At 30.8% G+C, this 14,098-nt stretch overlaps 4 protein-coding genes across 4 annotated transcripts; 1 reads left to right on the top strand and 3 right to left on the bottom strand.

The window, feature by feature from the left end:
* Positions 1–13: 13 nt before the first annotated feature.
* HO133_002434 (uncharacterized protein) lies at positions 14–562 on the bottom strand (the record flags this gene model as incomplete). The annotated part of the gene is made up of 1 exon (XM_037293360.1): positions 14–562. The coding sequence occupies one exon, from the start codon at positions 560–562 to the stop codon at positions 14–16; it is 549 nt and encodes a 182-aa protein (XP_037151013.1).
* Positions 563–1,522: 960 nt separating this feature from the next.
* HO133_002435 (uncharacterized protein) lies at positions 1,523–2,509 on the bottom strand (the record flags this gene model as incomplete). Its single annotated transcript, XM_037293361.1, has 1 exon — positions 1,523–2,509. The coding sequence occupies one exon, from the start codon at positions 2,507–2,509 to the stop codon at positions 1,523–1,525; it is 987 nt and encodes a 328-aa protein (XP_037151014.1).
* A 317-nt stretch (positions 2,510–2,826) lies between these two features.
* On the bottom strand, positions 2,827–3,936 carry HO133_002436 (uncharacterized protein; the record flags this gene model as incomplete). The annotated part of the gene is made up of 1 exon (XM_037293362.1): positions 2,827–3,936. The coding sequence occupies one exon, from the start codon at positions 3,934–3,936 to the stop codon at positions 2,827–2,829; it is 1,110 nt and encodes a 369-aa protein (XP_037151015.1).
* An 8,455-nt stretch (positions 3,937–12,391) lies between these two features.
* On the top strand, positions 12,392–13,223 carry HO133_002437 (uncharacterized protein; the record flags this gene model as incomplete). Its single annotated transcript, XM_037293363.1, has 2 exons — positions 12,392–12,894; positions 12,965–13,223. The coding sequence occupies 2 exons, from the start codon at positions 12,392–12,394 to the stop codon at positions 13,221–13,223; spliced, it is 762 nt and encodes a 253-aa protein (XP_037151016.1).
* Positions 13,224–14,098: the final 875 nt, after the last annotated feature.

The raw sequence follows: 14,098 nt of genomic DNA on the forward strand, positions 1-14,098 counted from the left end.
CCAGTCCCATCAATCATACAGCATTCTTGTTCGTATCCTCCGGCTCAAGCCATCCCACACTAAGCTGCTCTGCCTGCGCTCCCTGTGTCTCCCAAAGTTCAAACCGCGCCACACACCGATACCCCCCCATCAAGAATTCCCCCAACTCCCCCAACATCCTATGCGCCATCGCATACGTCAACCGCCCCGTCAGATTGTCGAGGTAGATTTCTGCCCCATATGCATCCAGGCTCAACGCCCCCGCGTCCAAATCCTCCCCTTGCCGCTCGAAGTACTGCGCAATCAGGGACGTTTGGAGGGAGATGATGGCGGCGAAATAGTTGCGTTCGGGGAACAAGTGCCGGTATTGGGTGAAGTGGATGTCGTGCGTGGCGTCGATTTTGATCACGATTCGGGGTGGATCGAAACTGATGGTGCTGTTTGGGTTCGGGAGGTTCGGGAGGACCGGGTGCGAGATGCTGGCGAGGGTCGGTGGTGTAGCCGCTGATGTGGCTGGAGTAAAGGTGGAAAAGATCGTTAGGAGCGAGAGAGCGAGACGTTGGATGGTGCGCTGGTGGGACATTGTGACGGGAAATGGTGAGAATGGAGGAATCTGCTAGAAGAATCACTTCCATCGTCGTTCTTTAAATGCTCGCTAGAAAATTGTCAAAGCTGTTCTTTGGGCCTACGCTCGGGCTTTCGAACGTTTTTTCCCTCCTGTTCTTTTGTTTTCGACAAACGTGCTCTGCAAATCCAATCATGTTTCGCGATTGGCGATCTGCGCTACATCTTAAGTAGTTTCAGACGTCGCGCGCGTTGGGAGAGATGTGCCATGACCTCAAAGTGAGATTCATAGCCGCGCGCGGTGGCGCCGGGTCCACATATAAAAGAGTTCTAGATCGTATCGCACCTATAGACAACTAGCTTAAGCACCTCTCGTGCAGCGCTGAATAGGACTTCGGCTGTCGCGTTAATGCGGGTCATCTGCTAAGCCAGAAAAGTTTGTTGTTGGGTTTGTAGTGTCCATGTCCGAGCAAATCTCCGGTTACATTGTCCCCGCCGCCGTTTCAAGGCTCCGAATAGTGCGTCCCAGATTTCTAGACGATTAACTAGGATGTTGTCTGCACGGGTCCGAGGCTACACGCGAATGATCTGAACTGGACTGTGGTGTGCGGACTAATAGTATGAAGTTTAAGTGTGACATTGAATCATTGATGATATTGCTTGTTCATGTTCACTTTTAATATTTTCACTTCAACGCTGCGGTAACCGTAGCCAGTAGCAATTACGAAGATTTTTCCAGTTTATGGAACTGAACGAACGCTAATTTTCTTCCAGGGTCTTACTGACTGCAGTAGTATTTTGATGCTGGTCCCCCAAATTGGCTGAACCATTGGCCCGGATTAGGTCAGACGGAAGATGGATTACGGATTGCGTGAATGAATTTCAATTTAACTATTCAGGGTCTGTCTTGAGGCTGAGTGATTCGGGGCATTATTGGAAGCTTTCGCCACTATTACTACCTCCTCTGCCTCCATCGACTTCACTGCTGTGACTGGAAGTAGTACACAGTGCCATCAAGAATGCCTTCAAGGATATGCTTGGGAAGACTAGGAAACAGCTGTGCCAAGCCAACGTCCATTCTTAGATAAGTTTCTTCCGGATAGTGATCGTGGAACACATATGTGTAGAAAGGCGTCCACGTCCAGGGAAACGGAAAGGCTTGCTCGGGGAATGACTCCTTCGTCAGATGTTTGTTCAAAAAATGTAGAGACCACCACCGTTGACTTCCCACAAGAGCAATATACGGGCGTAGATCGTCGTTATGAAGTGTGATGCTCTTCAATGTGGCTTTCTTTTTCTGACTATGATATTCCAGCCAGTGCAGTACGTCCATCATTTGGGAAAACCCTAAGAAATCCATGGATACCAGACGACCATATGGGAGAGGCTCGAAGTCTTTTACTAACGTTACTATTGTCATAAGCCGGTACCACGCTTTCACAAAGTATGTTCGCTCCGCCGTTGTCATACCGCGGTCATCAAATTTCCCCTTAGCATGATCAATGACACTCCGTTCGTAGCGAGAGGAAGCAAGCCACGCGATAGCGGCATTTGAGAAAAAGAGCTCCGCGCGGCCTATGATTGCCTGGTTTGCATCAGACGGCTGCTGATTTTGTGCAGAGTGAGACTGAGCTTCCATGAGACCTTGAGCTTCATCGAAACAGTCGACAGCGCGGGGAAGTACTGCTCTGCAGATGGACGGGAGATCTTGCTTCCAGATGGCGAAGAGGTTGCGTGAAACGTTGCTCAGAGCGGCAGCGGTAGAAAAATCATGGACGGATTTGAAGACTTGAATGATGATTTCTGCCGGCAGGTCTGAGAACGACAATTTAGGTGCGGCGGGCGTACCTGCGCGTTGGTTGTTGCACTGATTTAGTGTTCTCCGCTTTTTCAAAAGTCGTAATCTGGAAGAGCGTCGCCGTGCAGAATGTGTCGCAGGTGTAGGGGTCTTTCTCGTTCTCGCCATCTTTCATGTAGAAAAGCCAATTGTCTTTGTAGAGAGGAAGAAGGTTTCCAAGGTATGTATGATATCTGGATCAGTCAATCTAAAATCTTTTAAAGCTTCTGTGAAAGGAAGTGTTGAGCTTGAGCCATCACACAGGATATTACCAACACTATCACGAGCTTGAAGCTGACAAATACATACTATTAACACTGGGGAGAGATCGACAGACATCCTCTATTCCCTTAGCCGTATGCCCCCCCACCCAGATCGGGCTCAGTCTGTTTAACATTGGGTACATGTTGCAGGTGCGGCTGGCCCTTTTAAAACTATAATGCTACCTACAGATCGCCCCCATGGACAGGATCACCCGCGCCTTCAGGGGCCCCTACGCTTGCATACTCCCTCCTACACTCTATCCGTACGTCGGCAAGATGGCTATGGTTGCGTCTTGCAGCAAGAATGAGACAACACGGAAAGTGCACATCCTTTATCAAGGGGACGCTCGCCGGGATTCTTTTCAGGAACGATGATTTGTGAATCGAGAGAATAGACTCGAAATGGCGGTGAAGCCCTTGTTCGCAAGCCACGAGAAGAGGTGCGAAAATGTTGCGTGCAGGCGAGTCATGCTGGCCGCCCATGGGCGCGCAAGAGAAGCGTTTGCATCTAAATCCTGTCAATGCGAGACTTGGCTGCAGGGCTGTAGTAGGTTTGCTCTTACCTGGTTCGTCGATCAATTTGATGAGACGCTGGACGGCCGGGTCTTCATTACCCCAATCCGTTCTTTTTGCGCGAGTTGTAAGCCAGAATGGATATTCGAAGTCGGACGGGTAGAATCCAGAAAACTCCCAGTCTATTATTGAAGCAACTTGCAGGGTTTCTGGGTTGACCACTATGTTGTGCTGTGCAAGATCATTGTGGCAATAAACGTAGTCTTTGGTAGCCGACTTTCTCGATCGATAATGAGCCCGTCTCGCTCTAGTTTGTAATCTGTATGGGGGAATGATATTGCCGCGCACGGAACCAAGTGTGCTGGATCTCAATTGATGGAGCTGAGGGAGAACCGTGTCATTGATGTACAGGAAAACATTGCTAGTGAGTCTTTCCCGGTCTTTTTCATTGAGTGTCACAACCAAATCATCCATGAGCTCCCCGTGCACGGCTTCCATTGTGATGCTAGCAACACCACCTTCGAGCGAGAAATGGAGAAACTTTGGGACGTGGATGGTCGTATTCTGAGAGATAAAGATCAAGGCATCTCTCTCGTTCTCGAGCAGTTCGCGCGACCAAGGTACAGTAATGAGCTCGCCCTTGCAGTTCGTGTATCTTTCCTGTTGGCGCAGCTGTCGCTTGGTGAATGTCGTGGAGGTCAGAGTGTAATGTCTATCGGCTGGGATCTCCCATTCGTCGAAATCCCCGCCAGGTTTCGTTATATGCGTGACTTCGGCCATGGTGAGAAGAAGAAAAGATGATGAAGAGGAGATGAAACGAGGAGAAGAGGAAGAAGCAGCAAATCTAGCGCAGATGACTAATCATGCCCTACTTTCACTACTGGTTTCCACTCCTATTTGCACGTTACCCCCATTTACACGCTCTTAAATTTAATAAATTCGATATAGATAATTACTACTATTATAGCTACTAATATTATTTATTTAAATAATCTAATAAATTTATTCTATTATAATAACTTATATTAATATATACTAGAGCGCGGGCTTTTTAATAGTAAAAAGCTTATCGAGTACTAATTTTTAACTATTTAATTCTTAAAGAGACTCTCTAAAACCTCTTAAACCTTTCGAGAACTCTTTAAGAGCTCTTCGAGAGCTTCTATCGAGGGGCTATCGAAGTAAACTTAAAATTTAATTATTTTAATAATATTTAATTAATTTTAAGTTTACTTTAATAGCCTCTCGATAGAAGCTCTCGAAGAGCTCTTAAAGAGCTTTAAAGAATCTTAGAGATTTTAAAAGATCTAAATCTGAGAATCGAGAGAGACGTTATAATTTATTTGATATACTTAAGAGAAGACCCTCTAAAATTCTCTTAACCCTTCGAGGGCTCTTCGAGAGCTTCTATCGAAGAGACTCTTCTCGTAAGCTCGATAGATAAATACTTTATCAAATTTCGTCTACGCTACGTTATTTAAAAGAATATAAATAATTTTATAATTCTATATACTTAGTTTATTATTATATTTTTAATAAAATATAAGAAATTTAAAAAGATAGATTTAAGGATTTTAAAGTTCTTTTTTAACTTTCTCTTTTAGATATACTCGTATATACTCGCGTTTAGATCGAAAATAAAGAAATAAGATATATTTTAAATTAAAAATAATGAAATTCGATAATCTAATTAGTTACTAGCCTCTTAACATAGTATTTATTCTTATTCTCAAGTCTCGAGTATTAAGAAAGTAAGCTTTTTAATAAGATTTAAATAAATTATTATTAATATATATAAAAGAATAAGATAGAATTAAGTTAAAAAATCTTACTTTTATATATAGAAATAATTTTAAGTTTAAGTTTACTACGCTTTTTAATTAAACTATTTAAGTTAAATCGCTAATTCTTTTAAAATCTCTTATTAAAAAAATAGATATATATTAATTACGAGTTTAAATCTATAAATTAGATTTATAATCTATTTTTTTAATTAAAGCTATCGAGTAAATTTAATAAGCGAACTTTAATAAGCGATAATTAAATTTCTTTATCTTTATATAATTATAAGACTAATTCTTATAACTTTTTAATATTAAAAAGCGTAAATTACATTTTATAATTAAAAAAATATCTTAGAATTTTAATAGAAAATAGAAAAGTTATTCTATTTATAAATAATATATCTATTTTTAATAAGAAGTCTCGAGAGAGCTAGCGAGCTAATTTAGATAATCTAATTAAAAAACGTAATAATCTTAAATTTATAATTAATTATATATATAATTTTAAGAATTTTTAATTTAACTCTATCTTATTCTATTATATATATTAATAAATAGAATAACTTTTTTATCTTCTAGTAAAATTTTAAATTTAATTTTTTAAATTAAAGAGCGTAGTTTATATCTTTTACTATTAAGAAAACTTCGAAATTTAATCTTATAAATATTTAAAGATAAGAAATTTAAATATTATTTATTAAAAGTTCGCTTATTAAATTTACTTAATAGTTAATAGTTTTAATTAAAATATAAATATATATTATTTAATCTTAAAATAATCTTTTTATTTTATATTAAGATCTTTTAATTAGTTTTTTAAATTATAAAGCGTAATTTATACTTTTAAATAAAAAAGAATTATTAAACTTAGTCTTATAGATATTTAAAGATAATAAATTTAAATATCGTTTATTAAAAACTTATTTACTCTATTAAAAATATTTTTTAATATAACTTTAAATAGTCGAGTAGTAATAGTTTTAATAGAATTCGAAACTATTTCGCTTCGTTCTCGATTCGAACTTATTAATCTCTCTTATTAAAAAAATCGTAAAAATCGTAAAATAATAAGAGTATAAAAATTATAAAAATCGTAAAATTTTTAAAATAAATAAGAATTCTATAAATTGTAAAAATAAAAATAAAAAAAATTAATATTAAAAAAGTATAATAGATATTAAAATTAACTTCTTATTAATTAAATCTAAATTATTTTAAAGTTAAATAATTCTCTAGAAACTTATTATTAATATAACTTCTCTTTTTTCTAATAAAATTTTATTATTATTTTTATTAATTATAAAACTTTATTTATACTTTCTAATAATTTAAGTTTTATAAAATTTAATCTTATATTATTATATAAATCTTAAATTAAAGATTTTTACTCTTCGAGAGTTAAATTTAATCTCGAAATTAGATTTAAATTTATTAATAATATTAAAATATATATAGAATATTAATTATATAGAGTTATTTATAAGTATAAAGTTTATATATATATACGAGTAAAGATTTATAAATTAAATTTATATATTTTTTTAATTAGAGCTATCGAGTAAATAGATAAGCGATCTTTAATAAGCGAACTTTAATAAGCGATATTTAAACTTCTTACGCTTTAAATAATTATAAGACTAAATTTAAATTTAAATTTTTTCTTTAAAAGCTTATATTTTATTCTATAATTTGAAAAAAATTTTAAAATTTTAATAGAAAATAAAAAAGTTATTCTAAAATTAAATAATATATATCTATTTTTTAATTAGCGCTATTCGACTATCGAGAGATCTTTAATAAACGAACTTTAATAAGCGATATTTGAATTTCTTATACTTTAATAATTATAAGATTAAATTTAAGAATTCTTTTTTATTTAAAAGCTTATATTTTATTCTATAATTTAAAAAAAAGTCTTAAAATTTTATTAAAAAAAAAAAAAGTTATTCTATATATTAATAACGTATATCTATTTTTTAATAATTACGAACGTTTAATAATTACGAACGTTAATTTATTTACTCGCGATAACTTAGTCGATTTAATTAAAAAGCGTAGTAATCTTAAATTTATAATTAACTATATATATAGATTTAAGATTTTTAAACTTAATTCTTTCTTATTCTATTATATATATTAATAATATTAAGTTATTTTAAATTTAATAAAAACTTATATATATAATATAAATTAAAAGAAAGATTAAAATTATAAGAATTTTATATATATAATAAAAGAGTAAATATTTTTTAATTAAATTATAACTTACTCTTATTAAATTAAAAACTAATATATTAAAATTAAAATCTATTTTATCTTTATCTTTAAAGATAATACTAATAATAAAAATAATATTTATTAATAACTCTTTACTTAAACTCTATATTTTATAAAGTATATATTAAAAATAAAGCTTAATTAAATTTTATTAAAAAATTAAAAAAAAAGATATTCTTAATACTAGTTAATATTTTATTACTTTAAATTATTTAAAATAATCTTAAGAAGATAAAGTAATAAAAAAAGAATAGAATTTAATATAAATAAATATATTAAGATAAAGAATACTTTTTAATTTTACTTTTATTTAAAAGTAATTAAGTAATATAAAAAAAGATAAACTTTTATTAAAAAAGATTATTATATCTATTATATCTCTTATATTAATATTATTAAATAAGTTTAAATTTATAAATTAAATTTATAGAAAGTAATAAATAAGTTAAAAACGATATTAGAAAGAGCTAATTTCTTTAAAAACTTTAATAAAATATATTTTCTAGTAAGACTTAATAATAGAGATAGATTATATTATATTATAGAATTCTTTAATTATTAATTAATTAAATTATCTAAAGCTCTTATATAATTCGCTAAACTAGATATAATTCTAAAGACTAATTATAAATTTAGAATATATCTAAAAGCTTACGAAGTTAATTATTTTAGAGATACTACGTCTAAATAATTAATATAATCTAAATAAAAATAAGTTAATAATTATATAAATAATATAGTTACTTTTAATAACGAGGTTTTATTACTATCGTATTATAATAGATAATAATAAGAATTTAGATCTTTTATCTATAAGAGAAATATACGATATATACTTTTCTCTAGATATATGAAAAGAATAATACTTTTTTATCTTTAAATTATTATAAGACTAAATTATAGAATTTATAAGATATTAAATTAAATAAACTACGTGCTATAATTTAAAATAAAAATAAAAATATTTTAATAAAAATTAAGAAAGTTATTTTAAATATAAATAATATATATATATATTTTCTAAATTAGAGCTTTTTAATAAAGCGATTTTTAATAAGCGATATTTAATTTCTTTATCTTTAAATAATTATAAGATTAAATTTTAAAATTCTTAAATCGTTAAAGAGTATAAAGAGCGCTCTATAAGTTAAAAAATTAAAAGATTCTAATAGAAAAAAAAGACGTTATTTTAAAATTAAATAAGATATATTTAATTTTTTAATAAGAATACTTAAGAGAGTTAGCGAGCTAATTTAAATAGTTTAATTAAAAAGTATAATAAATATAAACTTATAATTAGCTATATATATAAATTTAAGATTTTTTAACTTAATTCTATAATTTTCTTTTATATATATTTATTAAAAGCGTATTTTTAATATATTATTTAACTTTATAATCTAGCGTCTTAATAGAAGATATCTTCTATTAATATATATAAAAGAATAAGATAGAGCTAAGCTTGAAAATCTTAAATTTATATATATAGTTAATTATAAATTCGAGTTCTATACGCTTTTTAATTAGATCGACTAAGTTAGCTCGATAGCCCTTTCGCGCTTCTCTTATTAAAAATTTATATATAGAAGTTTTACACTTTAAAGTACTTAGCTTACGATATATATAATTACTTTATAATTTCTCAAATTATAGAGCTCGCTTTACGCTTTCTAACGCTATAAAAATTATAAAGTTTAATTTACTATTAGTAAATTAAATAAATATTTAAATATAATAATTATAATAGTTATATTAAACGCGTTTAAGATTAGATAATAATTCTTTTATCTATTTATATAATTATTCTTCTTTTATTATTCTATTAATTTTATTAATTCTATTAATATAAATATAATCGTCTTCGATACTCCTCGTCTAAAGGTTACTTAATATTTTAAATATATATATCTCTTTTACCCGCCTCTTAGAGCCTCTACTAATATTCTTAAATTACTTCTTAGCGAATTTATTATTATTAGTAATCGAGGCCATAAGCGAGCTTAATAGCTATTTATTACTACTTATAAACGCGTTAAAAAACTCTTAAAAAGAGCTTAAACGAATACGTTCTTCTCTATATACTTCTTCTAAATTAGCGATAGTATCTTTTAATTCAATAATACTATCTCTTAAAACGCGTTTTCTTTCTCTATCTATTCTTTATTACTCTATTTTAAAGTCTCTTAACGCGTATTAGATTCTAAATATTATTAAGAAGAAGCTTTTAAAAATATAATAATTATATTAAACGCGTTCGAGATCGAATAATAATCCTTTCATCTATTTATATAACTATTCTTCTTTTATTATTTTATTAATTCTATTAATTTCATTAATATAAATATATTTACTCTTAATACTCTCGTACTTAATTAAATAAGAGAAGAATCTATAATAGACGAATATAGAGAATACTATAAAGAATATTACGAAGATAGTTATTAGTAATAGTAATATAATAAATCTACTCTTTACGATCTTATATTAATTTATTTAGTTAATATAAGAGAAGTTAATATAATAAACGAATATAAAGAATACTATAAAGAATATTATAAAGATAGTTATTAGTAGTAGTAATATAATAAATCTACTCTTTATAATCTTATATTAATTTACTTAGCTAGTATAAGAGAAGTTAATATAGTAAGCGAATATAAAGAATACTATAAAGAAATTAAGCGATAATAAGACTCTTAGTATTAAGAATACGGCTTAGCTCTTTAAGATCCCACGTTATATACTCTTTACGATTCTATATTAAATTATTACTTAGTAAGCGAAGAATACTATTATAATTTAATTTATTATTTCTATTATATTAATATAGTATATTACTATAATAACGTTATAAGAGAAGAATTTACTACGACGATTATAGCTAATTAGACCTTTACTAAAGAAATATCGAACGATATATATTTAGACGAATTGAAACCATCCGATATCTTACTCTAATAGCTATTTTATTATTCGAAAGATTTTATTATAATAAGAGATAATGTAAGATTTACACCACTAATTAATATATTATCTTTATTTCTTTTCGATATTTCGATACTTCTTATTATAAGAATATAATCTTTCTCTATTTTTTATAGATAATTATTACGAATTAATTCTCTATACTTAATACACCTTTCTAATTAGATCTTAGCGCGCCTCTCTTCGTATATATATATTTATATATAGATTAAAAACGTATAGTAAGCGATTAGAGTTCGATTTAACTTAGAACTAGGGCTAGAATTCGATTTAACTTAGAAAAATCCAACTTCATGAATTTAATTCATAGGCCTTTACTTATTATATTATATTTTCTTTTTATTTATATAGCTCGATAGTCTTATTCTTCTATTCTATCTTATTTATATTAATATTATATTTATATTAATTTTAATAATATTAATCTTACTTTATTATTATAATAATAATAATAAAATAAATAAAATAGATTTTACTATAATATCGAGCTTTATTAGATTTTATTATTAATTTTATTATAATAAGTTTAAAGAAATAAAAGCGATAATTAAAGAAGAGATAAAAAAAAAAAAATTAATATATATAAAAGAATAAGATAGGGCTAAGCTTAAAAATCTTAAATTTATATATATAGTTAATTATAAATTCGAGATTATTATATCTTTTAACTAGATCGACTAAGTTATCGCGAATAAATAAATTAGCGTTCGTAACTATTAAAATCTCTTACTCTACTTTTAATTCTTTAATAACTTTACTATTTTCTATTTAAATTTTAAGATTATTTTTTTAAATTATAGAATGAAATATAGAGTTTTAGATAAAAAAAGAATTTTTAATTTTAGTCTTATAATTATTAAAGCGTAAGGAATTTAAATATCGCTTATTAAAGTTTACTCGATAGTCGAACAGCTCTAATTATAAAATAGATATATATTATTTAATTTTAAGATAACTTTTTTATTTTCTATTAAAATTTTAAGATTTTTCTTTTAAATTATAGAATAAAATGTAGGCTTTAAGAGAAAATAAATTTTCTTAAATTTAGTCTTATAATTATTAAAGCGTAAGGAATTCAAATATCGCTTATCTATTTACTCGATAGCTCTAATTAAAAAAATAATTATAAATTTAATTTATAAATCTTTACTCGTTAAATATAATAGATTAATTAAATTTAAAAATTACTAATTTAAATTCTTTAATATAAAGTCTTAATAGAAATATAAGATATTATTATTATACTAGTTTATTATATAAATTTAATAAAAGATAGACGTTTTAATATTACGTCGAATTTATCGAATTTAAGAGCGTATAAATAGGGGTAATATGCAAATAGGGGTGGAAACGAGTACGGCCCGGCAAATTCAATCAAGCTATTACAATTTAGAAAGGTCGTTGTAACGGAAAGATGCTACTGTTGGCGCCATTCTTAGTTCTCGTGACCGTGGAATTCTTGCGACAGCTCCTATACATTGCGACTCAGCAGAGGATGATCTTAAGCGCAAAATTGTGGGTAGTAGAACTTGTACGCAGTATCCGTTCTGACGATCACACCTTATGAATCCCCTTGAATGCCGTCTTTGTTGATTCGAAAAAACGAAGATTTTTTTGCTCATCTTCAGTTTGAGTGATGAAGGACTCAATACGCCACCAATAGTAGGCCCGAGTAGGCTAAGGAAAATCGGTAGCTCCTCTACCCGTTTCCATTGACACCCACCACCTCGAGTTTTCCAGTCAAGACAGTATCCGTGAAATGTGAATAGTGTTTATGGTGGAGGACAGTCCCACCAAAGGCTTGAGATGCTGTTGATACAGTCGAGAGGAAAATGCCTACAAGGGCACGCTCTCACTCACCCAAGGAGTTCCCGTCAGGGTCAGTAGAACGAGCGAAAAGTGCGCTCCTATCTGTACTCTAGTAAACCTTCAGACGGACTTGCCCAACATTTGCGAGGGCCCTTATCACGTTGAACGTGCGGTATCTTCTTATCATCATTCTCGTGGGGTGTCTGACCTCATCTTGCATGAGAAGTCTAACGACGAATGATAAAATACGGCCGAGAATCTCCCCACAGGTATCTTTAAGACGTTGTGGACTCCTGCCTGCTGAATCTTGAGAAGTTTGGTCTCACCTTGTTCTCCAGCCTGTTTCATCGCCCAAAAAATCCTGCGCATCCCAGTCAGCAATGGACCACAAGAAGTCGTTCGTGGGAGACGAAGAAAGCCCAGTGACTTCGAAGGAAGCCCCCAAGATCACCGTGTCTACGGACGATGGTGGAGCAACAACAGTGCTCTTGACACCGGCGGCGGACCGCGCTTTAGTATGGAAATTTGACTTGCGCATCTTGCCCGTATTAGCATGCATGTATCTTTTCAACAGTCTCGACAAGTCTAACCTCGGAAACGCAAAAACCGCTGGACTTGAAAAGACCCTGAGTCTCAAGGGAAATCAGTACAACATCATTCTGAGCGTGTTTTTCGTTCCATATGTCTTGACGGCACCGTTCTTGGGAATCATGGGCAAGAAATTGGGCCCTAATCGCGTGTTGCCAGCTATGATGTTCTCTTTCGGATGTTTCACCGTGATGGTCACTGCTGTAATGAACTTTGGTGGGTTGATGACTATTCGATGGTTCTTGGGAATGTCTGAGAGTGCATTCTTTCCTTTGGTGATATATTATCTTACCACGTATGTACCATTGCCTTTGTGCCTCCTAGTTTCCTCACATTTCTCCATGTTGGCAACTGATGCATTACAGGTTCTACCGCCGCGACGAACTAGCCCGTCGCCTCGCCCTCTTCTACGCCGCCCAAAGCATTGCATCTGCCTTTTCAGGGATCCTCGCATTCGGCGTGTTCCAAATAGAGACGGGCTCCCTAGCCGACTGGCGCTACCTCTTCCTCGTAGAGGGCTGTTGCACGATCACCTTCTCAGTCTTCGCTTTCTGGTATCTCCCGCAGTCTGCTTCGCATGCGCACTTCCTCTCCCAGGAAGAGAAAGACTGTCAGCGTGTCTAGTTCCTTCTATGTTCTATGCATGCGTCCCTTCTACATCCTTCCATACATATTCCATTATTGTTCCTTTCATGTAGCTAGCCATAGATAGCAGTGCTTTGTTCTCCATCAGCTACATAATGGCTAATAACCCCACCACTGAATCTACACACTTTCTATCATCACCACTACTGTGCTACGCTGAGAGGTTATAAGCCCTCAATTAATACTAATAATACATTAATATTCCAATTATATCAAATTTTAAAAAACACACATCCTTCTAGCCACAATAAGCAAATCAGAACAATAAGATAGTGAAGACCAACAGCCTATCACACCCACACTAGAGAAGTTATAAGAATTATATAATCTACGAATCTAGAAGACAAATTAGATAAAGCCTAAATAATTACGACTTAAGAAGATCTTTAAATTCGCTATACTCTTATCGATAATTAATATTTCTATACTTAAAAAAGTATTTAATTAAGATCGCTAGTATTAAATAATATATAGTTACTATTAGATAGCTAAAATATACTTAATCCTCGCTAAAATACTAATTCAACTATAAGAGAACGAAGAGTATAATAAATAGAAGGTCGCTAACTTATAAATTAAAGATAATATATATATATCTCTTAAATTAGATAACTATATCTATATTATAGATATTTATAATATATATAATATAATTAAAACACTCGAAAGTATATATAAATCTAAAGAATATATCTTTCATAAAGTATTATAAAAGATTATTAGTCGAGTAAGCTTAGCTAACTATAAAGAAGTTACTAAATATATTAAGATAATTAAAAAAGTTAAAATAAAACTCGCTAAGTTAGACTATTAATATATATAAAAAATTATAATATTCTTTCTTTATAGACTTC

This window comes from Letharia lupina (genome assembly GCF_014066315.1).
Source record: "Letharia lupina isolate WasteWater1 chromosome Unknown contig_14, whole genome shotgun sequence".
NCBI classification, from domain to species: domain Eukaryota; kingdom Fungi; phylum Ascomycota; class Lecanoromycetes; order Lecanorales; family Parmeliaceae; genus Letharia; species Letharia lupina.